This window comes from Leucopleurus acutus (genome assembly GCF_964270905.1).
Source record: "Leucopleurus acutus genome assembly, chromosome: 14".
NCBI lineage: Eukaryota > Metazoa > Chordata > Mammalia > Artiodactyla > Delphinidae > Leucopleurus > Leucopleurus acutus.
Genome location: NC_139156.1, coordinates 61,029,566 through 61,056,764, shown reverse-complemented (window position 1 = coordinate 61,056,764; position 27,199 = coordinate 61,029,566). Strand labels below are relative to the sequence as shown.

Genomic DNA, 27,199 nt, shown 5'->3' with positions numbered 1-27,199 from the left:
GGGACCGAGCCCTGAATCAGCTCTCACCCCGCAGAGGTTGTGTGTGGACTTATAGGCTCCCTGTTTCTCTGACCTTTCCCTCTACCTGTTTCTGAGCCATCTCCCTGCCTACTAAGGTTCCAGCCTGAGGGTGCGTAGGGGCACATAAGATGCAGATCCAAGGCCTGCTTGCCCCTCAGGGACCTGGCGAAGGTGGGGTGGAAGGTCGACGGAAGTGATGCTGCCATTTTCCGTGCTCACCCTGCGTGGTGGAAAAACCTGGGGCTCAGGAGAGCTGGATTGTTTCTGACTCTTTGTCAAATTTGCGGGGCAACTTAGAGCTCCATTACCTTATTTAAGAAACTAGATCGAGGCTGGCAGACTTTCTAAAGGGCCAGAGGGTAAATGCTTTAGGTTTTGCGGGCCACAGGATCCCTGTTTAACAGGTGCTCAGCTCTGCCCTTGTAGAGTGAAGGCCACTGTGGATAATTGTACTTGTCCCCGCCAAGTAAGGGGACAGAGGACTTGGGTCTGAGCTATGTGACTTTGGGCAAGTACCCGACCTCTCTGAGCCTCAGCGTCCTCCTCTGCAACATAGAGGGAGCAAAGACGTGATGAACACGCGGAACGGCACTGTGTGGTGGGGGCTTGGTGAATGGGTGCTGGTACCACGTTTCTCAGCTGTTCAGAATCCCACATCCAAACTCCAACCCCAGCCTGGACGCCCAGGCCCTGCCCATGCCCCCAGCCTGGTCCCCTCCTCTCTCCCTCACTCCCAGGATTCCAGAATCACCCTGGTTTTTCAGTTGCTTGAACACACTAAGCTCCTTCATGCTGCAGAGCCAGCTGTCTGCTGTTCCCTCTGTCCAGAAAGCTTTTCTCCTCACCCGTCACACAGCTTATCCTTGGTCTCTGTTCACACATTACCATCTCACTACCGTCTCTAACATCAATCCCCCACGAGGCTCTACTTTACCCCCTTATTTGGCTTTCCTTTTTATCCCATTTGTTATAACTTGCAGTCTTTCTTTAAAACTTGTCGCTGCCTCGTTTTTTGCCTCCCTCACTAGAGCACCCCAGCTCCAGCACACGTTGGGCAGATAGCAGGGGCTCGGCTATTACTTGTTGAGTAAGTGAGTGAGCTTTGGGGATCGACAACCTTTAACACTTCTTAAATGAATGAATGAGTGGATAAATGCATAGCCCCTGCCACCCGCTCCTCCCCTTCCGTTCATCCCATCCCCTCCTGCCAGGCGACCCGCTAGACCTGGCACTGGTCGTACGGTTTTGCTGCTCAGAGGCCTTCCATAGCTCCCTAGTACCGTCTGGAATAAACACCCCTCTTCAGCCTGCTACATGGGAGCACCCGTTAGCCTCCCTCACCCCCACGTGCCCCATCATTTAACCAAACTGGAGCCTGAGAAAGGGCCAAAAGAGAGGGGGCAGTGCATGAGGAGCTCCAAGGAGGGGCCAGGAGGCCAGGCTACTGGCGGAGGGGTGTCGCTGCTGGGCCCTTCGAGGCAGACAAGCACGGGACAAATGGGCTTGGCCTGTGGGGGAGGGGCTGTGGGGGAGGAGGTGGGCGGAGGAGGGAGATGAGCAAAGGCGAGGGGAGAGCTGGGACCCGGGGGAGTGGACGTGAGCTGCAGTCAGGTGATGGGGACGCCGTTGGGGGGGGTGGCGGCAAACCATGGAGCTGGGGTGAGGGTGAAAGGGAAACCAAGGAAACTTTGAAGGGAGGACACTGAGAAAAGGAGGGAGGAACCATGCAGCCTCGGGTCTTGGGGGTTCTCTTGAGGACTTCTGATTTGGGAGCTTGGAGCCTGGGCTCAGCAGGCCACCCAGGCGGGATGGCTGGCCGGCAGCGGAAAGTGTTCTGGAGTCAGGGAGTGACGCAGGCAGGCGTGGGGCGCCGTCAGACCCGGGGGGTGAACTCCCAGGGCAGGGCTGTAGCACAGGAAGGAGGGAGCTAAGGAGGCCCCTCCAATGGCAGAGAGCGCAGGGGACTGAGCCGCCGAGGAGGGGGCCTGGAGGTGGCCCGTGAGTCCAGGAGGGCGCGCTGGAGGGAAGGTGCAGCGGTTTCCCGTGGCTGCTCCATTAACAAGCTACCACAACCCACGTGGTGTAGAGCAGCAGAAATTTTATTCTCACAGTTCTGGAGGCTAGAAGTCCAAAAGCAAGGCTCCAGCAGGACCGTGCTCCCCCTCTACCCCCTACAAAGACTCTGGGAAGAATCTTGCCTCCTCCAGGTCCCAGGGGCTCCCAGCGAGCCTTGGCTCCCCTTGGCCTGCGGCAGCACAACTCCAGTCTCGGCCTCTGCGTTCACTGGGCGCCCTCCCTGTGTGTCTGTCTCTGTGCCCTCTCCTTCTTGTAAGGACACTGGTCCTTGGACTTAGGGCTCACTCTGATCCAGTGTGACCTCGTCTTAACTAATTATATCCGCAAAGACCCTATTTCCAAATCAGGTCGCATTTGAGATTCTGTGTTGACGTGAATTTGGGGGGGACACAGTTCAGCCCATTATAGTGGGTGGCATGTGGTGACAGGAGCCTGAGGGCTCAGACCAGGCGGTGGTTATGGGTGGGCTGCAAAGAGGACCCCTTGAAGGAGTCTTTCCCCGGAGCCGCCCAGGAGCCGGTAAGGCGTTCACAGTGAGGGCAGAGGCTGCATTTTTAGGGAGTTTGGCGTGAAAGAATGGAGGGGCCTGGTGGCCAAAGACTGTGAAGTCAAAGAGGTTTTTTTCTTAGCCCAAGGGAGACCTGAGTGAGCCTCTTAGGCAGAAGAGTAGGAGGGAGCAGCAGTGAGGGAGAGAGAGAGGAAATGCGGGTGGGGAAGGTGAGGATTCGTGGTGGAGGAAGAGCACCTTCTTGCCCTGGAAAGCTTTACATAGAGGGGAGGGAGGTCAGGGGAGCTCATTCCAGAAAACCTCAGGAACTTTGCTTATCCTCTGGCAGGAGTTCCAAAGGAGGTGTGAAAGAAGATCACAGGCTGAGGAGGGCTTCCAAGCTACTGAAGAGCAAGATTTATAGTGGCCCCGGGGAGTCTGGGCCTGGAGAAGGCCTGAGAGTCCATGCTCAGGCCAAGCATCGGGGCTGATGTTAGAACAGCATGCAAAGGTCTCATGGGGCCTTCTCTCCTTGGAGTGGCTGGGTCATCTTTCCGGGCCTTACCTGACTGGCTCTGACCCCAGCTTTGCTGTGCCCTTGGGCCCCTGGCTACCCCGTCACACCTCGGTGGATCTGGGCTCCTGTTTCCCTCACCTCTCTGAGCCCTGGAACAGGCATTGCCCCTCCCTGCTCATCCAGGCCCCCAGCCACAAACCCCTTAGTTTTCTGAGGCTGGTGCCCCAAACAGGGGGCCTTAGGAGCCACAGACAGGACGCCACCTGCGCCCCTCGCGGGGACACCGGCCCTCTGCTCACTTCTTGGCCTGCCCAGGAGTGACTGTGACCAGTGCCAGGGTGGAGGCGCTTCCCCTGCAGCATCCCAGGCACAGAACTCAGCTCTGGGCTGTCCGAAGGCAGCAAGTTTGCAATGGCAAAAGCTATTCTTGGCTCCAGCCTGCTCGCTGCTGCTAATTTCATGCTCCTGTGATCCAGGTAACGCTTTGCTGCCTCGAGCTGCCACTCCCCAGGCTTGAGCCGCTTTTTCTCGCCCCGCAGGAGCCCAGCTGCCTCCGCTGTGCTCTTGAGGTGGGGGCCACGCAAAGCTGCCTCTCAGAAGCCGCTGGGCAGCCGGCCCCAAGCTAGGTGGCCGCGGCTCGTGACTAATTTGCTGCACTTATTTCAAAGTGCGCAAATGGCATTCGGGGCAGAGGAAGCTTACCCAGGGCCTGCCAGAGATAAACGGGCTCATTTCTGGGCCTCCCTGCCTGAAGAAACCTCCTTCCCTGGACTCTGAGCTCAGAATTAAATTCTTCCAGAAGAGATGCTTAGCACGGAGGCTCTCAGCGTGGAGGAGAGGAAATGCTCCCCGACGTAAAATGCGCCTCACATCTGGCCAGCTGGCTCTGCTGGGTTTTTAGATTGTGTTTGAAGAGCATCTCTCCCCCTTCCTGGTGTTCACAAGCTAGGCTAGAGGGTCACGGACGGAAATGGTTTCTACCTCTCCACTGCAAGTGGATCAATGCCCTGTGTCGCAGCTACAGGGCTGCTCCACACCGACCTGCCGCCTGAGGGCCACTGGCACCTAGCGCCCCCCGGCGGGCTCTGTCCACACTCTGGGTTTTGATCCCCGCCCCCACCCATCCTGGGGCGTTCTGCTGGGGTTTGCATGGTCAGGAGAGAAGCTGGAAGCCTGCCCAGTGCTTCCCAACTACAATGTCCTCCTTCACATGGCCTGTGCTTATCAGCAGACCGTGTCCATCCATTTCGGTGGCTGACAGTAGTGAGGGCTTTTCTCTCAATATTTTTTTGTGTGTGATTTTTACTGCTACTCCGATCTACAGGCCTGAGGAAATGCACAAGGGAATGGACGGTGGGGTTTAAGGAAAAGAGAGAGTTAACAGGCAGAGGGGAGAACTCAAGCCCCATCATTTCTGGCTGGGGCAGAGGGAAGACGCCACCCTGATGGACCCTTTGATCCCGCGGGCTGGTCCCAGCTCACTGCTGGGAAGGCATGTGGGCTGCCAGTCCCGGCCTCTGGGGCAGCCAGTGACATGCTGTAATCCCAGTGACGGTGTTTGGGTTTGTGTGACTGTGAGGCAGGCAGCCTCAGCTACAGTGGCTCTTACGTTTGTGGAGCGATGATAACGATCTCCCCATCCCACCCCTGCCCTGCATCAGAAAATCCTGCCACCAGCACTCTCCAAGCGTGCAACTCTGTGCAATTCATCCACCTTTGTTAACCTCAAGCTTCTTGTCTGTGAAATGGGAGCAATCCCAGTTGACTTGCTCTTACACGCTGAGTTAAGAGCAAATGGACTGGGGTCTGTGCAGGCCACATGTGAGCAGTTTTGTTCAAATGTCAATAACCTGGTACTGTGCAGGGCTTCTGTGTCCATTGGATTACCTGGCAAGTGCCAAAGAGGACCTTTGATGTTACCTTTGCCAGACGCTGAGCCCTAGGTAATTGCAGAGTGCAGGGGAGATACTGGAGGGCAGGGGGGTTAGACTAGACATTCAAGGAGCAGAAGTTTCCCTCTTTGTTCCTCAGAGCTGGGCTCGCCTCACATTGAGTTGGAGAATTCCGAATGGTGGGGCCGCGCTGTCTCCTCAGCACCCTGAGGGGCAGGGGCAGGTGCTGGGCTGCATTCCTGCCTCTCTGCCCTGTGTTTGGATTGAATGGATCACAGGGTGCCTTTCTGTCTCAGTGCAGTAGATTCCTGTGGGTGCTGAGGAAAGCCTCAGGGTGGTCTGTTCCGACAGGTGAGCTGGGGTTAGAGTCCTGAGTGGCAAAGCAGCATCCATCCCTGCCTTTGCATGTGCTCTTCCCGCCTCTGGGAATGCCATTTCTCTCTCCACCAGCAACACCTCCCCATAGCTGTCTGGCAAACTTCCCCCCACCTTTCAGGCTACAGTCCAAGATGGCCTCCTATGGGAAGCCCCCCCCCCCAAACTCCCTCCTTCCCTCCCCTCCCCTCCCTTGTATCCATTGTTCTACAGCTGTAGGATTGCACCAGACTACGTGCTGCCTAAGGGCATCAGGCACCCTTTCCTGTCTATTTTATACGCCAAACCACCTGCACGATGTTGGGCACACAGTGAACAGAGGAGTGGGTAGAACAGGAAGGGATGCTGATCTGGATGGACAGTGGCCACTCAGCCAGGCTGAGGGCTGTGGGATTACCAGCCTCTGGGTCTCCCGCCTCCTGGGGCAGGCAGACCTGCTTGGGGACCTTTCATCATCTCATAAAGTCCTGCGCTGCTACACCCACCCACCTTCCAGCCCTGCCTTCTTCCTGAATCAGATACGGTCTCCCACCTGCAATTATGTCAGGCCCAAACTGACCCCCATGAGTGTAAGCAGGGCTGCCGTGCTGCACAGCTCTGCGGAGCTCCATTCATGTCACCGTCCGCGTGACTGGTCCCCCTGGGGTTGTGCACAGCACAGCCTCCACTGTCACAGGAGGGGGCCCAGTGCCACTGCCCTCCTCCACTCCTCCGAGACCGGAGTCCTTGGTGTCCTTGGGTTTACTTCTGGAGGTAGAGGCTGCAGACTTGTTGCAGGGTGCCTGGTGGGATAAATAACAGCAGAGCCTTCTGAGGGAACTCTCAGGAGTCGGTCCCAAGTGGAGGTGAACCATGGTGTGAATTATCCCCAAGCACTGCATTACGTAAAATCAGCCTGTGGGATGGAGATTTCAGATTTCTTCGGAGGGGGCAGCACCGTTACCATTCTGACTGCAATGCGTTTGAACCAGTATTCCGACGTCTTCACACTTCCTTGAGTAAACTGGGAGCAGGTAACCTCAACAGGCCTTGGAAGCAAATGAGACGAACCCAGGAAGTGAGTACCAGCTGCAAGTCTGCAATGTGTGGGATCGAGAATTGAACATAGGGCCTTTGCTGTTGGATGTTTTCAGAAAGGAGCCTGAGGCAGCACCTTACCTGTGATACTCCGTGGGGAGTGCAGTCCTAGGGAAGTAAGAGTGAGGGAAAGGGGAGTGAGGCAGGGATGGAAGAGAGCAGATAGAGGCTGTGGTATCACTGCGCTGGCCTCAGCTTTGCAGCTAAACACAGCTGCTTGCTCAGGCACACGGGATGCCTCCCGAGGAGCCGCGTGGAGCCGCCGCATTTTAGAACACGTGGTGGAGGGGGTGAGGAAGGAAAGACGAGCAACGTGTCTCTAGTCTCCTTCCCATCTCCTCTCAATGGTTGAAGCCTACCTTGTGGGTGGGGCTTTGCCTGCCACCCTTCAGAGAGGGTCACCCGGCCCCTCCCAGAGCCACCCAGGGAGCGAGAGCCTCTGTGAGCACAGCCCAAGCAGTACGCAGGCTCAGGGGTCTCTCCTTGGCAGCTGGCCCCCCTGCTGGTGGCGGCAGTGGCTTTATGACCACGTGGGACCAAGTGGCAAGGCAAGTGGCCTAAGGGGCGGGTGAGGCGAGCAGATCTGGGGCGGCACGTAAACTAAGTCCAGTTTCTTGAAATCAGTGCATGCTGCTTGCAAAAATGATCCTAATTTTAGCCAAGGATTTGGAGAGGAAAGGCTAGGGGCACTGATGTGGTCGGCAAGCATAACCTTCGTTCCCCTCGTGGGCAGGCACGTCGGTCCTCATGTCTGGCAAGAAGTTGAATAAAATCATGGTCAGCTCTCTCTGCCTTCATCAAGGAACTGAATTTAAATTGCAACAGGAAGGCTGCGATATTCAGAAAAAACCCATTACTAGGAACTCAGCTATCCCAAACCCTCACTAAATAGGAATCTACTGCTGCAGAACAGAATACTACCAACTTAGCAGCTTACAGCAACACACGTTTGTTATCTCACAGTATCTGTAGGCCAGGAGTCTGGGTACAGCCTAACCCAGTCTTCTGCTCAGGGTCTCACATGGCTGCAGTAAGGGGTTAGCCAAGGCTGCAGTCTCACTGGAGGCTCAACTGGAGAAGGATCACTTCCAGGCTTACTTGGGTTGTTGGCAGAACTCAGTTCCTTGTGGTTGTAAGACTGAGAGCTTCAGTTTCTTGCTGGGTATTGGCCAGAAACCACTCTCAGCGACTAGGGGCCACCTGCAGTTGTTGCCACGTGGGTTTCCTTAGCCTGGCCCCCTGCCTTCTCCAAGCCATCAAGGGAGGAAAAAAAGAGTCCAGCAAGATGGGTACCACCATCTCATGTAACATAATCCCATCCACATAATTGTGTATACCTGTCACCTTTGCCATGTTCTGTCAGTTAGAAGCAAGTCCAGGCAGGTCCCAGCCACACTCAGCAGAGGGGATGATACAAGGGCATGAACACAGGAGGCTGGGATCATGGGGGCCACCCTAAGAGCCTGCCCACCACACCTCATTTTGCTAGAACTCTGCTTATAAGCAAAAGCAGCAAATAAGTAAAAACCACCACATGTTTGTATCAGGAATTAAGTTAAAAAAAAAAAAAAAAAAGCTCTGTGGGATGTGCTGAGTCCACCTGTGTCACTAACCACAGCTCCCGGATCTGAACCAGTAGAAAGATGACCCAGGGTCAAGTCCATTCTTCCCCTGCCTCCGTGCCCCACCCTGCCCCCCGACCACGTGCCCTTTGTAAAGCAGAGAAATGGGCTCAATCAACAGAAGGGGGGTCCTAGCCGTACCCAGTTGTCAATATTTAAAAAGCTTTTCCAACATTAAAAGGAACTTCTTCTGCTTAAATATCAACAAACCAGAACATTCAATTACCTAGAAAATCCCCATTCCTAAAATGTTCAAGCAACCTGAGCCTGCTTGAAAAAACAAAGACAGCTTCTGCATCCCACGTGATGACCGTTTATAGAGTTGCCACAAAATGAACAGCCACTGAGGGAAGGCTGTCATGAGGAGCTCAGATCTGGGGCAGTCCTGGCCCCCACCTGCAGCTGTCTCTTCCTTGGGGCCCTTTTCCTTTGCTTCCAGCCGCCCATCGCCTGCCTGGCCTCACCTACGCCCAGCCACTATGTCAAGGAGTAATTGACTGAGTGCCTCGGACCAGTCCAGGCTCCACTGAACCCATCAGGCTAGGACAATGCGGTGGCCCCTCAAAGGAGGAAGGCTATTTCTAAGGCTCATGGTTGATGGACCACAGTAGCTGTGATTATCATTTTAATTACAAGGCCATCACAATCTTATATTCAGGGTGTGGATATCAGAGACCACAAAGCACTCTGCAGCCTTAAAAACAGACTGTGGAAGCGGTCTGTGCTTCAGACTAGAAGTGGCCCATTATGACATCTTTCTTTCTTGGCCTCCACATTGCAGTCAGACTCTCCCGGAAAGGAAAGATCTTACCCTCCCTTTTAAGGTCTGACGCAAATCCCACCTCCTCTGGGATCTTTTCCCAAAACCATATTCATTGCCATTCTCTCCAGGACTCAGCCCCCTCATCCTACTTCCCTACCCAGAACTCCCTTAGAACTCACTGCTCCTACCACTGATTTGACAACAACCCCCGACAGAATTCTGACAGCTCTTCCTGCGGTGTTTTGAGACATTAAAAACCTCGCACTCTATCTTACACTCTCGATGGGACACCCCGTTCTTAACAGGGAAGAAGCATGTCTTGAACTCTGCAGAGATCCTACAGTTGCCCGAGCTGTTTGCACATTGGCAAGAGTTTTGCGCACATTGCTCTTGGTACTTGGCACATTTGTACTCAAAATAGTTCCCCAGTTAAGTTCAATTTTGTAAACTTTCCAGAGTACTCACAGCTCTTTTATTTTTTAGGGTAAAGAATATCATTCGTATAAAGCCCTTGTACTTGCACACGGTATGCTGAATACATGGAAGCTGTTTTCACGGCTTAGAAACCATTGTCATGACTGACCTGGGGTTCACGGTTTGACATAAAAGGACCAAAGCCAAGATGTGTCAGCCTTTCCAGTGTTTTGGCTTTTTGTTCGACACATATATTGAGGGATGAGGTACACTCAGTGAAATCTACCCTAGTGAGTGGACAATTCCCTGAGCTTTGAAAAATGCATAAAGTTGCCACTCAGCTTCTTCAGCTGAAAGGTGCAGCACATTATAATCAGGAATCTTCGTCTTTTCTGTGGTCTCATGCACTCTTTGTCTGTAATACTGTCGAGCTACTTCCAGGAAAATGCCCTTTTTCCTCATCTTGGCCAGACTAAGAGCCACTTCCCAAAGTGGCTTTGACCTTGGGTAGCAGCTCTATTGAAGGAGCAAATCCAGAGTCGGAACAGAGTTTCTCTGCAAGGATCAGGGCCCCATGTATTTCTAACAGGCCTCACTTGGTTGCGAGAATGTGAGAATGGGGATGAGTCATAACAAAACCCATCTGGATATCTCTGAAATCTGACAATGGGCTAAGACGACTGATAGGATAAAATTTTTCTCTAAACATACATACATACAAGTCCTGTTTCCATTGCCTCAGACGTGGGTGGAACAGGTAGGATGGGTGGGAGCATGGGCTGCAGAGCGTTAGTGCAGGGACAAAGTCCTACCCTTCCTTATGTCCCCAGCACTTAGCATAGCTCATTGATGGTATCTGTTGTGTGACTGAGTGAGTGGTCTTAGGTTAGAGATGGGGCGAGACCATGCCATCTCGGGGTGGACTTGCCCATCACTCGTAGGTGTCTAAAGACAGTGGGGAGAAGACCCACCAAGAGGGGCCCTGTCCATGCTCTCAGGTGGGGCCCCTCCCCTCCATCCTGAGTGACCTCAGCGGACTCCTCACTTCTGTGATTGCAGAACTACTTTGAGAGCTACCTGGCCGTTGCCTCCACTGTACCCTCCGTGCTGTGCCTCCTGGTGAATTTCCTGCTTGTCAACAGGTAGGCCACTTTCCTCCCTCTCCCAGGCCCCTGACCTTCACCTCCAGCCTCATCCACTCCCCTTTGGTCCACAGTTGCTTCTCTTCTGCTGCCTTACATGTGTCCACTAAAGTAAGAAGCAGGCAGTTCAGACTCCTCCATGAAGACTGAGAGTCAGATCGGTTACCTGGGGCCCTGCCTATGGAATGCCCGGTCAGGGAGCCACACGCTGCCACATGGGGTCAGAGCTGACTGTCAACAGCTGCCTGGGCCGCAGGGACACCACAGATGGTGGGTGGGGCCCGGGGAGCAAGGTTTGTGGAGGCTGATCTTCTAAGCCTTTCTGAGAGCCGTCGAAAGTTAAGAGCCTGGGGACCTCCCTGGTGGTCCAATGATTAGGACTCTGTGCTTCCAACGCAGGGGCCACGGATTCGATCCCCGGTCTGTCAGGGAACTAAGATCCCACATGCCACGTGGAGCGGTCAAAAAAAAAAAAAAAATCAGAGCTAGAAGTTAAGAGGCTGGCACCCCACCACGCTGGCTCTCACTATATGGGAACGGGTCACTCAGTGCTCAGTGCCAAGCTGGTAACAGCAGCTCATGAGTCGGCCGCCTATGGGGGTGGTCAGTGGGCGACTTCTGGCACAGCATTTGTGAAGGGTGGGATGCACTGTGGAAGAAGGAATGATTTAGGAGATAGCCCGTGGCCCTTTCACCCCACTGGGTGACTGGTACCATCCGTTCTCCATTTAGGTTTACAGGGGTAACAGCCTGAGCTACTTTGCCTGCATGTCCCCTAAGCTATCGTTAGCTGGTAGAGGTAGCTACATTGGGATTCAGAAACTTGGGCATCTCGTGGGCACGGCCTACTGAAGCCTTAGGTCGCTGGGGGCAAACCTGTTTTACCCAACTCTGCTCAGTCTGTAGTGACTACCTGGATCTCTGCTTGAACAGGATTCTGCGGCAGGTCTGACCTCAGGGAGTGTGCTGTGATTACTGACGTCTGTTCTGAGTCCAGGAGGAGAGAGGGCAGCGCATGTGCCTCAGGTGTGCTAAGCCTGAATAGACCAGTCTTTCCAAGCATATTGTGTTGTGGGGTTATTCCAATGACCTGTTGTTGCAGAAAAATGATCCCAGAGCATGGTGGCTGAGCACACTACCACTGTCTCTCATGGTCCTGGGAGGCAGCAGGCTCAGCCGGCAGCTCTGGTTGGCCCTCTCTCATGCCGCTGTAGACAGCTGGGGCCTCCGCGGGGCACCTCTCTCTCTGTCTGTCTCTGTCCCTCCCCTCGGTCTCTCGCAGGTAGCAGGACTTCTCATGTTGTGGCTGAGGAGCAGGTGCTCCAAGAGAGCAAGGCAGAAGCTGCATGGTTTTGGTAACCTAGTCTCTGCAGTCACATACTGTCCCTTCTGCCCACTCAGTTTTAAGGGACCAGGGACCGCACCTTTCAATGGAAGGAATGTCAAAGAATTTTGCACGCCTCTTAAAACCAAAGTGAAGGCTGGACGAGCAAGAGGGAGGATGGTCTGAGACGGCCTGGGGGCCGAAAGCCAGCTGGCCCCTAACCTGCCTGCTCTTGCCTGTCCCTGGCACATGGGGCTATGGTCAGTGTCCTGGCAGGAGGAACGCAGCCTCCAGAGATCACGCCCAGAAGGAGGCAGGGGATGGAGTTATGAGCAGGATAGAGCTGGGTCCCTGGCAGTGACTCAGAAGAGAAGGCATGAGGAAGGGAAGGGCATGCAAGAAGAGGACGACAAGGAAGAAGTGACGGAGCCATGGCGGTGGGCAGTCCCTCGGCCTCTCACCGCCCTGTCTCCTTTCCAGGCCCCTATCATGATCCTCTGTCCAAAGTGGAGGTCAGGAGATGTGCGCAGGACCACAGGCTTACTTGGGTTACTTGGGACCACAGGAAGGGCTGGCCTGAGCTGGCGTCTTACCTGGCACTGCCCCCTCTGTGGTCGTGAGGTCCAGCAGGCCGGAAGCCAGCCGGGACCGGGGATCAGCGGCCGCGGGGAAGGCCCAGCCTCAGGGCCCTGGGCGAATAATCTCTGATCATCGCAGTTAACATTCCCAGCACTCATAGCCCTCGGAGGCATTATCTCCTTTACTCTGCAGTGGCCAAGAGCAGCACATTTATTCCCCTGTTTTACAGGTGGGCAAACAGACTGACAGGTGACCTGCCCAAGGTCATGTGGCCATTAAGAGGTTGGAGGCAGGATTGGAACTGGGACCCTTCTCCCCCCACATCTGTGCGTGGAACCTCTGGGCCCCCTCCCGCCTAGTTCTCCAGCTTCGCGGGACCCCTCCCTGCAGCCAGAGCCGCATCTCAGGCCTTATAAGCGGGAGCCCATTTCTGCCCTGGCTTCAGGCTACTGGAGGGAAACAGGTGGTGAAGAAGGTCTGGGTCTGTCTGCAGTAGGCACTGCCCTCCCGAGGATGGCTGGGAGCTGGCTCTGAGGGCTCAGCGTTACAGGGCGTCCTCCAGAAGGGTCCTGCCCACGCCAGGGCCTGCCTGTGCCCTTTCCCGGCTCCAGGAGAGGGGTGAGGGCCATGTGGAAAATGCTCCCAGCCTCTGTCTGTTTCTGGACTGTGGGAAGATGGTTTGGAGCTAAGCTGTTTTCTATTTAATGTGCGAGATTGAAATGTCCCCTTTTCTCCCCTCCTGGAGAACCCTGGCTTATCTAAGCGGCTCATCCACAATCGCCAGGTGTTTTATTATGTTAAATCTGTAGCGTCATAAATACTTATGAGGAGGATTTACATTTTGGAGACTTAGGAAGAAATCAGTCCCCTGGGGTCCCGAGCCCTGGTGAGCAAGGGAGGGAAGCTGGCAGCCTGGGAACATCTGGCAGCCCTCTCCAAGAATCTCATATCAGTATGACCTGCCCCAGGGTCCCAGGGCTGGAGCTGTCACTTCAGACGTCCCCTGTGCCAGAGCAGAGCCACCAAGCCTAGGGCAGCACTTGTCTAGACTTTCCCTAAAATCCCAACAGTGTTACCACCCCCGGGCCGCTGTCCAGGTGGAAGAAGCAGAGAGTAAGGCAGTGTGCCCCGTTAGTGGATGTGGGGTGGACTTGCACGGGCAAGTTTTATAAAGCTTTACAAGCATTGACAATAGCCCCAGGCAAGATTCCTGAGGGCTTGGAGCCCCTGCAGGGAAGCTCCAGCTGAGAATGGGTTCTGCAGCTGGCAACTAGCTGGCGAGGAGGAGACCTGTGCAGGTGAGGGGTGTGACGGGGGGCAGAGGCAGAGCTGGGAGCTGCATTGCTTTTGTGATGCACTTGATGTTTACCTCCTCCTCTCTCACTCTGCCCTCCTCTCCCTGCCCTGGGGGTGCCTGGGTAAGAAGTCCCCCAGCTCTCTCCAAAGCAACTTTCCTGTTCAGGCAACTACTTAACCTTCTTTTGACAGGCACAGAGAGCTTCTGGGGTGCCAGCAGCATTCCTGGGGGGGGACCTTTCCTGCGTTGCATCTGGGAGGAGGTGGTTGGAGACAGAGGCCATTCCCAAGGCTGGCTGGGATCGCTGCTGCTGTTTCCAGCTGTCTCCCTACCATGCTGAGGGGGTCAAAAAGCAGAGCGTGAAGGGGAGCTTGAGGCCCAGCGTGCACTGCTGGGACCCCTTAGTTATCAATCTGTGCATCCAGCAGGTGTTTACCAGGTGCCTGCCAGGCCCTATGCCAGCCCTGGGGGTGAGAACGAGACGGGGCCCTGTCCCTGTGCTGCTTCTCACATCTCCTAGTCTGTCCTTCGCCACCTTCTTCTTGCCCCAAGGAACTGCTAAAACTTTGGGGCATTAGTCCCCAGCCTTTCTCTCTACTTGAATTTTTTCAGATTTAGAAGCATAAACTGGAAGAAACCTGAACTTTTTCTTGTCCCACCTCTTCTTTTTCAAGGAAACTGAGGCCCAGAAAGGTTGAATATTTGCCTGGGGTCACACAGTGAATTGGTGGCAGAGTTGGCAGGGTTTCTGTCTCTGGACTCAGGCTCTGTGCCCCTGTGGCTCTTATCTTTGGGGTGGGTGGGGAAGCTGCAGCTCCTGGGAGAGAGTTGGGCGGCGGGGGGGGGGGGGGGGGGGGCTCTGTGTGACAGGGTTGAGTGTGTAGCATCACCCTGAGCATCAGAGTAAGGCCTGACCACCAGCCTTCAGGGCACCTGGTGTGCATTTAAAATAGATACCCTGGGGTCCAGGTGCTCACCTGACTGCCCACCAGCTCCTGCCCAGGCCAAGTCCCCTGCAGACCCTGGGAAGATGTGTCTTGATGTGGAGTTTCTCAGAAACAGACCCTGGACCAAGGATTCAAGTGCAGGTAGTTTATTTGGGGGGCCACAGTAGGAGAAGGGGGGAGACTGGGAAGGGATGGCAGCCAATAAAGGAAGCCTTATCAAGCCAGCTCCCATAGAAGGTGACCGAGCTTCGGCTGCTCAGAACTCCGGCAGCCAGTGTGGAACACACCTGAGGGGGTGGGAGCTGGGGTATTTATCCACCCACTTCCCCATCATTGGCTGAAGGCTGTTCTTGGGAGGTGTTAATCAATCACCTGTCACTTGCAACCTGCTTCCTGGTAAGAGGGGAGGGCAGGAGGGCAGGGCACCCATTGCTCAGAGGTGGAGTCTCTATGTCGCTCCCCAACTGGAAACCCTGATGTGCCTCTACGTGTTGGTTGGCACTCTTGGTAACAAAGGAAAGAGACACAAAAAGGATTTTCTCATTCTTTCCTCAGAAAATTAAAGTCAGGGCTGCCTGCATTGCTGGATCTAGGGGAGTATAAACGTCCTTCTCATCCGCCGGCCCTGAGCTCTGAGTGTGCCTACTTGGCTTCATCTCAGATGTGGCCTCTCCCCATGCAGCTGGCCAGATAGGGACCAGCAGCCCCCGACGCAGTCCTGGCAGAGACCCAGCTTCTCTCTACCTTTGAGTCCCAGTGATGACTGACTGGCCCTGCCTAGGTCACATGCTAACCCCTAACCCAATCCAGTGGCCAGAGGTATGGGTGGGACACCCTGATCACCCCAGACCAGGTCGTGTGCCCTCATTTGTGGATGGGTTGGTGTGGACAGTTTGACCGTCCACCTCCGCAGGACAGCTTGGCATGGAAGGAGTGCTCTTGGTGGGACGGATGCTGGCAGACAAAGCCTGCATGCCCACTCCACGCCCCACTCTGAGGAGCAAGTTTTGGCACTTATCAGTTGGACCAGGCCCTCCGGGGTGGGGCTCCATGTCTGTCTGGTATCCTCTGCTCTCAGTGTCACCTGCAGCCAGAGTCCATTTTAATTCCCTGAGTGTGCTACGCTCTCCCTCACAAGATATGTGCACTCACATCCAGACGTCCCTTACGCTCCAGCTTAGGTATCACCTCCAAAAAACCTATGAGATGCTCAGAGTGGGTGTCGTGCCCCTCAGACATGCCCAGGATGCCCTATGGCCCTGCTGATGGGGCACTTTGCACACTGGAGCAAAATGCCTGTCCCTCGTCTGTCCTGTGTCCCGGGCATCCAGCCCAGCGCTGGACACACAGTAGTTGGCCAGTGTTATCTGTGGAATGAACACACCAGAGAGGACGCGCCTTAGCAAGACAGCCATGGGCTGGGGCTCAACAGACCTGGGTCCTCATCCCAGCTCCTCACACCACAACCTTGAACTGTCCCTTCACTACCTAGGGCTTCCTTCTGCCCCTGACACAGCCCAGGCAGCACCTGCTCTCCCTTTAGCCAAGGATAGGAAGGAAACTCAAATTAGCCTGGGGCCACAAAAGCATCTTGAAAAACTCCGTTCTTGCTTTTCATGCTCATCATTTCACACCTCTTTATGTATGTATATATTTTTTTCTACCTTTCATGTCTTTCTTTTTTTATCCAAAAGAAATTTGTATATAACTAATCTGGATTTTCTCCCAGCCGCCACCCACTGGTTAGCAGGAAAATTAACTAAACATCCAATCTGGTTTAAAGCTTAGTCTAATCTGATGATTTAAACAGCCTCTTTAGATGATGTTCTCTCTCCCTGCAATAAAAATGCAGTTTCAGAGAGCTAGGCTTCCCTGCTTCTCCCTGCAGGACGGTGTCTGGGCAGGTTGGAGGCTGGGAGAGGCGTAAGGCTTACATGCAGGAGTGGGGTTGGATGGGGGTAGCTGGCTCTAGCTTGGCGTCAGCTGCTGCACATGACAACTGAGACCATCACAGGAGCCTCCTTCTGCCCTGGCCACCTGTTCTGGGCCACCCATATTCCCTTCATTCCCAGGGAGGCAGTAGAGTGTCGTTCTGAGAGCACAGGTGGGAGCAGCTGACTGACCTTGGGCAAGTTGCTTAGCCTCTGTGACCTCGGTTTCCTTATCTGTATATGTGGGGTAGGTAAGAATACCTGTTTTGTGGAGCTGGTGTGAGAATTCAACAAGTTAGCATTTAGAAACCACTTAGAAGAGTACCTAGCACAAATGAAGTACTATCTCAGTGTTGGCTTTGATGACGACAGTGATGGTGATGATTTTCTTCTCTTCTCCCTTCTCTCCCTGCCAGTGCTAAGTTTTGGGGGAAGGAATCCCAGTGGGTGGTTGTTCTGTTTAAGCACTAGACAAAGCCAGCGGGAGCTCATCCCCGTGGCAGGAGGAACGGGGGTCTTGCCTCAAGAGCCCTCATCTCCTGTTCTTGAACCTCACAGCAAGATGAAAAGAAGCAGCATCTGAGAACATTTGCCCTGAGCCGGGTACTGCTGCCTGACTCTATACACTCCCCGCCAGAGATCCTCACAACCCCACCTTCAGGTAGATTGATTCTCCTTTCTTTTGTACAGATGCAGAAGCTGAAACCGGAATGATAGAGTCACTAATCCAAGTCCACACAGGACTGTGAGCCAGGAAGGCAGGATTTAGACCCAGGCCTCCTGACTGCAGAGTGCACGGTCCCAGCCACTGAGCATACCTGCTTCCCTTAAGAATGTTCACCAACCCCAGCCTGGCATGGGAGGCCCGAGGGGGTCTCTAACCGCTTCTGGTATCCTCGCCTTAGGGTTCCGATTCATGTCCGCGTGCTGGCCTCGCTGACTGTCATGCTGGCCATCTTCGTGGTGATGACCGTGCTGGTGAAGGTGGACACCTCCTCCTGGACTCACAGCTTCTTCGCCGTCACCATCGTCTGCATGGCGATCCTCAGCGGCACCTCCACCATCTTCAATAGCAGCGTCTTCGGCATGACTGGTTCCTTCCCCATGAGGAATTCCCAGGCACTGATATCAGGTGAGAGCTGGGGTCCAGACAGCTGAACAGGTCAGTCTACTTGGGGGTTATTGGAAGGAGCCAGAGGTGAGCATGTGGTAGCCCTTCCAGAAAAAGAAATGAGTGTTAGTTGTGCTTCCATGATCTATTATTGTGTAACAAAGCACCCGAAAACTTCTTAGTGCCTTAGAACAATAAGGATCATTTCTTTGGCCCGTGTATCTGCAGTTTGGGTAGAAGTTCGCAGGGACAGCTTTCCTCCTCTGCTCCACGTGGCATCAGCCAGGATAGCTCGCCTGGAGCTGGAGGATCCACTTTCAAGACGGTGTGCTCACCCAGCTGGTGTAGTGGTGCTGGCTGTTAGCTGGAAGCTCAGCTGGGGCTGGGGCTGGGGCCAGGGTTTCTCTCCATGTGGTCCTCACCACGGCTGCCTGGGCTTCCCCATAGCATGGCCTCTGGGTTGCAAGAACAAGCATCCCAAGAGGCCCAGGCAGAAGCATTATTTCCCTTTATGACTTAGCCTTGAAAGACATTTGGGGCACTTCCACTATAGCCATAAGCCTACCTGGATTCACGGGGAGAAAACACAGACCCACATATCTCAGTGGGTGAGTATGAAAATCATACTGTAATGGGAGGGGAGACCTAGTTGCAGCTCCTTTTGGAAAATACAGTCTGCCTACCAAGTGCGTTTCCTGAACCAGCGTTCCTTTCTTTCCCTGTCTCCTCTCCTCCTTTCCCTTCTCCTGTCCCCTTTCCTTCTCGTTATTTTTCCTTTCCCTTACCTTTTCCCCCTTCTTTTCTCCATCTTTTCTCCCCTCTATCTGTATTTCCTTCCTCTGTAATTTTGTAGAAGACCTACTATGTGCCAGGGATTCAAAGATGAACAAGACTCAGCCTCCCAGGAGCTGATAGCCTAGTAATAAACTTCTCTGTTACCCTGAACTTTGGCATTTTACGGGGCTGCTGACATGACTTGGGCTGACCCCTTTAACTAAAATTTTGATCCTAACCTAAGCCTGTTGCCTAGACCTTGGCAGTTCTGTTCTCTCACCCAAATGTCTCAACAAGATAAAAAGGAGCTGGGTCAGGAAGAATCTGTGCTTTCCCAGGAGACCACCATCCCTTAAAGCAAGATTGGGAGCTCAGCTGCTCTGTTCAGTGTCTCTGCATGTCCAGGTTGTGTGAAGGGGTGCAGTAAGCATTTGCCCACTTGAGGAGCATTTTGTGAAGAATCTACTCTGTGCCCATTAATTGATAATGCCAAGTGGTATGTGACAGGGATGACAAATACCTGGACAAGTGTATATCTCCAGCCCGTTCCCACACCAGTGCCAGACCTCACTAATCGATCTGTATCTTTCCTCCTAAGCGTCTCAATCCTTCTCAACATAGCACTGGAGACACTTACTGTCAACAGATCAGAGTTCAGATTTGAGCTCAAATCTGTTTGCCATTTTTGATATAAGATTAGGCTTTTGGCTGTATCCTCAGAGAAACCCTTGGGCGTAAAGTAAAATAAAAGTGGACCCATCGCTAAGTTTCCTGAGTACAATCAGTATGCCCCTAGCAGTGCTTCAAGAAGGGCATGCCTAAGCTGAGGGAAGTGGCCACTGAACACTGGATTTAATCCCTTCTGTCATCCTGGTCTCTTGTCCCCTCATCTCCCTCCATCCTGCTAGAGGATTTTTCAATATAACAACCTTGCTGGCTCTCTCTCCAGGAGCCAGTGACCAAACACACCGATATGTTGGCAAGGCGCCCTTCAGGTTCATCTGGCCACCTGCGAACCTTCCAGAGAAGGAGACTCTCCCGTGCATTTTTAAGAAAGTCCATTTTTGAAAAAGTAGAGAAATCTAGTACTCACACTTCAGTATTAATTACGCTGGGCCCTAAGCCATTGTCACCACTGTGTGCAGTTCCCAGTGGGCACCCATCACCCTGGAAGATGTGAGGTGTCCTGATCTTCCAGAGGCCTCAGTGCCACTCACCAGCCCCCGTTGTTTTTCGTCCAGAGGAGCCCATCTGTGAATTCTGTGTGTGTTGGCATCTGAGGAACAATTCATTTGTTTTGTACTGGTGTTTTTTTAAGTCCCTCGTTTGCATGCATTTCCATAACTGATGAGATAGAAGTAGGGAGTCCTGAAGGATGAGCTCCCGGAGGCCTGGTTTGTTGTTGATGATAATATTATAAATCTCTACAAGTCGGGAAGAGAGAGAGGAAAATCGACAGGCAGTGATGTTAAGATCTCCTCCTCAGGGCAGCTAGGGAATGTCTTACGGAGTTTAACTCCAGTTCTTACAAATCACCCAGGTGGGGATTACCGCTTCTCAGAAGTTGGCACCCTCTTGGCAAAGAGTTTACCCTGTTGTTGCTGTTCTGATGTAGGAAGGACAGAAATAACCAAACACCTAATTGGGAATCTGAGAGGATTTCTATGGCACGTCTCAGTACCAGACCCTGTCCCGCTTTACATGTAATGATCCTCTTAATCTTCGTAACAGCCCTAAGAGGTGGGTTTTAACATCCCCATTTTACAGATAAGGAAACGGAGGCACAGAGAAGTTAAGTGACTTGCTGAAGGTCACACACGTAGAAGTGGTAGAGCCAGGGTTGGACTCGGATGTTTTGATTCTAGAGTCTGTGCTAGAATCGAAACATCGCTATGCTAACTTGCATTTCCTTGCCCTCCTCTCAGATCCCAGCCTCTGGCCCCCCCAGGCTAATAGAGCTCATATTGAGAAGGTTGGGGAGAAAAAGAGCCACAGAGGTGTCAGTCAGAGTGTGGGTGAGGCAGCGAGGATGGGCATCGTGGTGGACGGGGGCCCAGCTGTCCCTCTCCCACCTCTGCTCTGTGCAGCAATGGGCAGTGAAGTGGTACCTGGTCAGACCTGCCAAGTAATGACAAAGCAGCTCGTGCCCACACGGGCCAGTTGGCTGTTTGCAGTCAGTGGCCCTCTTGCCTCCTTGAGACTCAGTATCCTGATCCCCTAACGCAGGCAAATCCATCCGTGCAGCCAGGCAGTCCTGTATTCACAGGCACTTACTGTGTTGATCCTATTGGACGCGTCCATTGTTTTTTCCATTCACTGTTTCCATTTCCATCCCACTGTAGTCTCATGGGAGGGACAGGACAAGTGTGAGTCCCATCTTCCAGGCAAATAAACAGGCTGAGAGGAGTAATGATCTGCTCACATGTGACCATGTATAAGCTCTGACTCGTGGCCAGCACCAGTTGACCACCCACGGTTGTGAGGGTTCAACAGAGAAGTAAGACACATGGCCTGCCTCCCAGAAGTGACTGTGTGATTGTGGTGAAGAAGAAGATTGGCACTGACATTTGTAGAAAGCCGGCTGTGTGCTGGGCTCTTTCTAAACATCATCTGATTCAGTCCTTGCTCTGCAAGGCAGGTGTCATTGTCCCCATTTTACAGATGAGCAAACTCTGGTCCCAAGAAGTCATGTTGCCCCCAGGTCACAGCGAGCAAGTGGCAGAGTCAAGGGTCAGATGTACATCTGTTTGGCTCCTGGACCCATGAGTCCCCTCGGCTAGGTTGTGCCGCCTCTTCTGTTAGGTAGCAGAGAAAGATGTGGTGGCACGCGGTCACCTGGGCCACGTGCCGAAGCCCTCGGCAGGAGAGCACATTCCATGTGGTGGGGCAGTTGCGTGCATGCGAGTGTGTGTATGAGTTTGGGGTAGCATGGTGTGTGAGTATGTAGGAGTGTGTTACTGAGTATGTGTGTGTGTGTGTGACAGTGTGGTTTGTGACTGTGTGTCGGTGGGTGTGTGTGTGAGAGCTTGTGGTAGCCTATGTGTGTGTATGTGATTGTGTGTGTGTGTGTTAGTGAGTGTGCATGCGTGTTCACACGTGTATGGTGCACAGCTGCCGGGGGGTACAAGGTAAGCTCCATGAGCTCCTGGGTGACTTTCTAACCGGTAAGGACTCCCCAGATCGGCTGGCCTCGCTCAAGGCAGCAGGGAGCCTGTGCTCGGACAGGCCGGAGCCTCTTCCATGCCCCTTGGAGAAGAGCTGGGCTGGGGATTCCCCCGCAGAGTCAGAAAGCTCACGGCTGCAGGACCCTCCGGGTCTGCCAAGGCCTCGCCGTACTGTAAGAACAGCAGCGTTCTTCTCAGCAGGGACAGCGTGGAGCTGGAGTGGAGCGCGGGCGGGCCCGAGAGGCAGGGAGGACGGGCCCGCCCTGACCATCCGTGGGGGGTCCCACGCTCTCTGCAGGAGGAGCCATGGGGGGCACCCTCAGTGCCGTGGCCTCGCTGGTGGACCTGGCGGGGGCCAGTGACGTGACGGACAGCACCCTGGCCTTCTTCCTGACGGCGGACATCTTCCTGGCGCTCTGCATCGGGCTCTACCTGCTGCTGCCGCGGCTGGACTACGCCAGGTGAGGCCCGCGCTAGCTCTCTGCGGCATCCTTCTCTCATGTATGCTTATACCTTTATCCTGTCTGCTTGAGTTCTTCTATCCTCTAGCTAGAGCCCATGTTCGTTTCCTGGTTTACTGCCTGTCTCCCCGCTGGAGTGTGGCCTCCCCTGAGGGCAGAAATAGAGTGAGTTTTGCTCTCTGCTGTATCCCGTGCCTCGAGCTGTGCCTGGCTCGTAGTCGTTGCTCAGTAAATTGGCTGGGCCGTTGGACATGAGAAGTTGGCTTTGCGTAGCAACCCCAAGCAGCTGAGCCCCCGGAGTCTGCGTGTTTTCCGTCAGAGAGGGCAGGTGGCGGAAGTGGGACCTGAGGAAGGATAATGATGAAGAGTAGCTCCTTGGGCTGCGCACCTCCCCTGCTCCTGCTCTGTGCTCAGCCCGGCCTCACGGGGCTTCTTAAAGCTCACACGCCCGCTTCTCATGGGGGGCAGCACTGTGACTTATCGTAATTGTGCCCGTTCACACATGAGAAAACCAGGCTCAGAGAGGCTGAATTACTTGCCTGAGTCCCACAGCCCGTCGGCAGCAAAACCAGCACTGGAGCCCAACTCCAAACCTCTGATTCTAACCCCCATCTCTCGGGGCCTCTCGACCCTGCAGGACCGCTTTCCTCGCCTTAGTCTCTCTCGCTCTCTCTCTCCTTCCTCCTTTTCCTTTTTTGCTTCCTGCTGCTCTTTAAAAAATGACCCGTGACTTTTTCTTGCTTTTTATTCTTTTCAATGCATTTTCATAACCATTGTCGTATTTGATACAGGAATGGCAGGAATTATATTCCCCATTATACAGGTGACTAGACGGAGACAGAGAAGGCCAGGTGCTTGGCCTGTGGTCCCACAGCGTGCGAGCCACAGAGCTGGGCGAGAGCGTGGGTCCTGGCTCTGCCGGATCCACGGGAACCAATTTGGTGTGGGGGGCACTGAGCTAAGCAGTCCATTTTTTCCCCTTAGGATATATGACAGCCTTGTGCAGTTTTTACTGTATTTTCCCATTTTACCAATGAGGAAACTGAGGCTTTGGAGAGTTAACAGACATGCCCAGGTTTCTTACCTGGTGAGTCGTAGGTGGGCATTGGAACCTGGAGCCGTTTCCCGGCTGCACCATTACCACTGCATCCTGCTGCACCCCTGGCTTGTGACGGCGAGGTCCTTCCTCACCACTGACTCCTCCTATCCCTGTGAGAGTCGCCTCGTTAATCCCCAGAGCCCCCTGCTTTCACCAGAATCCTGAATCTGCCGGGGTAGGTTGCGCTCCCCAGTTAGAGGATTGTTGTAACTTCAGCTGGCCTCCGTGGCCTCAGGAGGATAAAAGGGGACTGAGTGATGACACCATGTACCCCAGGTGGCTACAGACCTGAGTCTGCCCACCCCCTCCCTGCCCCTTCAGGGCTGTCATCAAAAGTTATCCAGCTGTGCTCCACGATGATGCCCCTGTGATTCCTGGGGTCTGACTGGCTCACTGGCCCCCCAGCCCCTCATATGCTGCCTGACACCTTGTTGCTGCTGACTAAGTTATTTTGAGTCAATGAACAGAAGGCAGGAGGTTCGCACTACTCCTGCTGTTTCCCTGTGTCCTGTTTCAGGAAGCCTCGCGTGGGCTGTTTATACCGGGGCAGCCAACCTTCCTTGTTTGCCTGGGACTGAAGTCCCAGGGGTTCCCAGAACCGGGAGCTTTCGGTGCTAAAACCAGGATAGTCTCGGGCAAACCAGGACAGGTGGTCACCCTAGTTTTCAGTCTCACTTAAGCAAGCCCCAAAATCCTTTCTAGCTGAGCACGTGAGACAAGAGAACAACCCAGGGCTATGCCAGCCCATGGAAGTTTCTTTCTTTGCATATTAACACTTGGGTCAAGGCTTCTGGGTTTACAGAAACCCATCTGAGGATGGAGCTTTAGAGCTGTGCTCCCAGGGCTGCTCAAACTAAATCTTACTTAAAAGGGAGCCCATAGGTGCTGCACCCAGGAGGGCTGGGCTAGGCTGCCCCATCCCACTCAGGAGGAACTGAGCCTCACGCAGTGGTGGAAGCTGCTGACTGCGGTAGGGTGAGATGGGGCAGTTAGATTTGGACGAACTTATGAAGAAGAGCTTTGACCAGAAGAACTTGGTGGGCAGCTTCCTCAGAGCAGACTAAGGCAAGGACTTGATGCTGAGTAGAAGCAGAAGTAAGAATAGTCCTTTCTCTAAATAGTGATTGGGAAACAAGACAAGGTTTAAGACCGAAGTGCTCAGCTCAGCATTACATGGAAAAGTGATTCTGGGGAGGAGTCCTCCCACTGACTCGCTTATGGACAGTATGTAGGCTCTTAGGATGGGAAGGCTGGCAGGGATCTCAGAAACTACAGCTACAGAGCCCCTCCATTTTACAGAGGAGGAAACTGAGGCCCCGAGAGGGGAGTACCTGGCCTGAGGTCACAGTGGGGAGGCAGAAGTAGTGCTGAAACCAGAACCCAGCTATCACCAACCTGCTGTTCTCCCCAGCACCACACCAGTTCCTCTGTTTGAGATATATTAATATAATCAGCCCGTGTCTCCTGGTTTTTAGGCACCCAAGGCCCAGAGAGGTTGAGTGACTGAGGAAAGGTCACACAGCAATGCAAAGAGACCCAAGCCTTTTCTACTCTGGTCAGAGTAGCAGAAATTGAAAAAATTGATCATATTCAGTGTTGAGTATATGCGGGAAAAGATACTTTTATAGGCTTATCAGTTCTTTCAACAATTATGTTTTGAAGGGTTATTGTGTGCCCAGAGATTTAGCTGGGAACAGCCAAATGTGTCTTTGCCCCAGAGAGCTATCTTCTACTGAAGGAGACAGATGATAAACCAGTAAACCAACACAATGATTATAAATTGTGGTCAGTTCTTTTTAGAGAAACAGGTGCTCTCATGGAGATTGAAGGGTTAGGTTACTTTAGTTAGGGTAGGTAGGTGGTACAAAGCAGAGATAAATTGGTTCTCCCTATCTGGAGAGCAGTTTATCAATATCTATCAAAATTTTAAAGATACAAACCTTGTGATCCAGCAGTTCTTCTTCTAGAAATTTGCTCTACCGAAATACTAGTATATATGTGCAAGGATTTATGTATAGGGACATTCATTGCACCATTATTTGTAGTAGAGAAAAACTAGAGCTAACCTAAATGTCCAGCATTAGGGGAGCAGTTAAATTGTCTATCCATACAGTGAAATACTCTGCAGCAACAGAGACAGAGCCGTCTGTCCCTGTGTGAAGGGATGGCCAAAAGATACTCTTCTTTAGGCAATTGTGTGTATACATTTATGTATAATAATTATGCATGTAGACAGTTATATAATGTATTTATATTATGTTAGTTATACTGTTGCAAAAAGTTTTACAATATGTATAGTTTGATCCCACTTTTGCTTAAGAAACATAGCTGTGTGTGTGTGGTGTTTGCATGTGCATGGAACAATATACACCAGACTTTTAATGATCTGTATCTCTAAGGAGTGAGACCAGAGGTGGGAGGTGAGAGTTCTTGTTCTACTGTATCATTCCTCTTATGTATTATTTGGGTTTATTGCATCAAGCATGTGTTACTTTTATAATTTAAGATTTTAAATTACTTTTACATTTGAAGAATAAATGCTACTTTAGCTCCACCTCTCCCCACCCCCAAGACCAAACAAAAATAAGTGAGTGAAGACTGGATCCCAGGCTCACCATGCAGTGGTCAGTGCTGGTCTCCTCTCTCCCTGCTCATGGCACGGCCAGCACCACAGAACAATGGACTGGAGTCCAGCCTTACAGGCAGCTCCAGGACAGGAAGGCTGGGGATTGTGCAGGTCTCCCTCTGGCCACCCCGCAGCACACGTGTCATCTGAGGGCATCCTGGGGCTTAGGCTTTACATGCTGGACCTAAAGACCGTCCCCGGCCTTGTCTCTGAAAATCCCGAGTGACCCTGCTTTCCAGCCCCTCTTACCACTAGCCTCTCTCCTGCAGGTACTATATGAGGCCTGTCTGGCCGGCTGTGTTTTCTGGTGAAGAGCAGCTGCCCCAGGACTCCCCCAGTCCCCCTTTGGTGGCCCCTGGATCCAGCGACTCCCAGACACCACCCCTCCGCCCCATCTTGAAGAAGACTGCCAGCCTGGGCTTCTGCATCATCTACCTCCTCTTCATCACCAGCCTCGTCTTCCCCGCCATCCTCAGCAACATCGAGTCCCTCAGCAAGGGCTCGGGCTCGCCGTGGAGCACCAAGTTCTTTGTCCCCCTCACCGCCTTCCTCCTCTACAACTTTGCTGACCTGTGCGGCCGGCAGATCACAGCCTGGATCCAGGTGCCAGGGCCCAGGAGCAAGGTGCTCCCCGGGCTTGTGCTCCTCCGGACCTGTCTCGTCCCCCTCTTTGTGTTCTGCAACTACCAGCCCCGCATCCACCTGCACACGGTGGTCTTCCAGTCTGACGTGTACCCGGTGCTCTTCACCTCTCTGCTGGGGCTCAGCAACGGCTACCTCAGCACCCTGGCTCTCATCTATGGGCCCAAGATCGTGCCCAGGGAGCTGGCCGAGGCCACTGGGGTGGTGATGTCCTTTTACGTGTGCCTGGGCCTGGTGCTTGGCTCGGCGTGCTCTGCCCTGCTCGTGCACCTCATCTAGGAGGGGCGATGGCTAGACCTCGGTGCTGTGCGATGCCTGGGAGCCTCAGCAAGATGGGCAGGAAGTGCCAGGAGGGCACAGGCGGCGAGCAGGAAGGGCTGGGGTTGGGCTCTGCAGAGCACAGATCGCACCCGGGCCTCGTTGCTGCCAGGGAGCTGGGACCAGTGCTGTCGCCGGGACCAGGTAGACATTCCAGATACTTTGACAGATGTCCTGAGACGTTTTGAGGACCAAAGACACCTGAATAAGACACAGTTACAAGTTACACAGAAAGCTCCTGGCCGATGGGTGCTTTCTGCCTGTTGTTATTCCCTCTTGGGGAACGTGTTGCCAGTGTTCGGCTCTTGAGTTGTTACAGGGTGAGTGCCAAGACCGTCTACAGGCCCTTTGCCTTCTCCCAGCCTTGCTCCTTCCAGCTGATGGCAAGATGCGAGACTCCTTAGCCCTCCCTACCCGGAGGAGGTCCCCCTGGTGTGGCCAGTCCTCAGGCCTAAGACCCAAGCCTGTGCAGACCTCCACTTTCCACCAACCAGACTGGGAACCCCGGGAAGACAGGCCTTCCAGGAGCCCTTCCTTCCC

At 53.5% G+C, this 27,199-nt stretch overlaps 1 protein-coding gene across 1 annotated transcript in view; it reads left to right on the top strand.

Annotated features, from left to right (window-relative positions):
- The window catches only part of SLC29A3 (solute carrier family 29 member 3), a gene marked incomplete at both ends in the record, with an annotated part of 36,198 nt that extends 9,578 nt beyond the window's left edge, over positions 1–26,620 (top strand). The window contains 4 exons of the mRNA XM_082854635.1: positions 10,304–10,386; positions 17,370–17,596; positions 21,812–21,974; positions 25,969–26,620. Coding sequence (XP_082710761.1) covers positions 10,304–10,386; positions 17,370–17,596; positions 21,812–21,974; positions 25,969–26,620 — 1,125 coding nt within the window. The remainder of the gene's footprint in view (positions 1–10,303; positions 10,387–17,369; positions 17,597–21,811; positions 21,975–25,968) is intronic.
- Between the last annotated feature and the right edge of the window lie 579 nt (positions 26,621–27,199).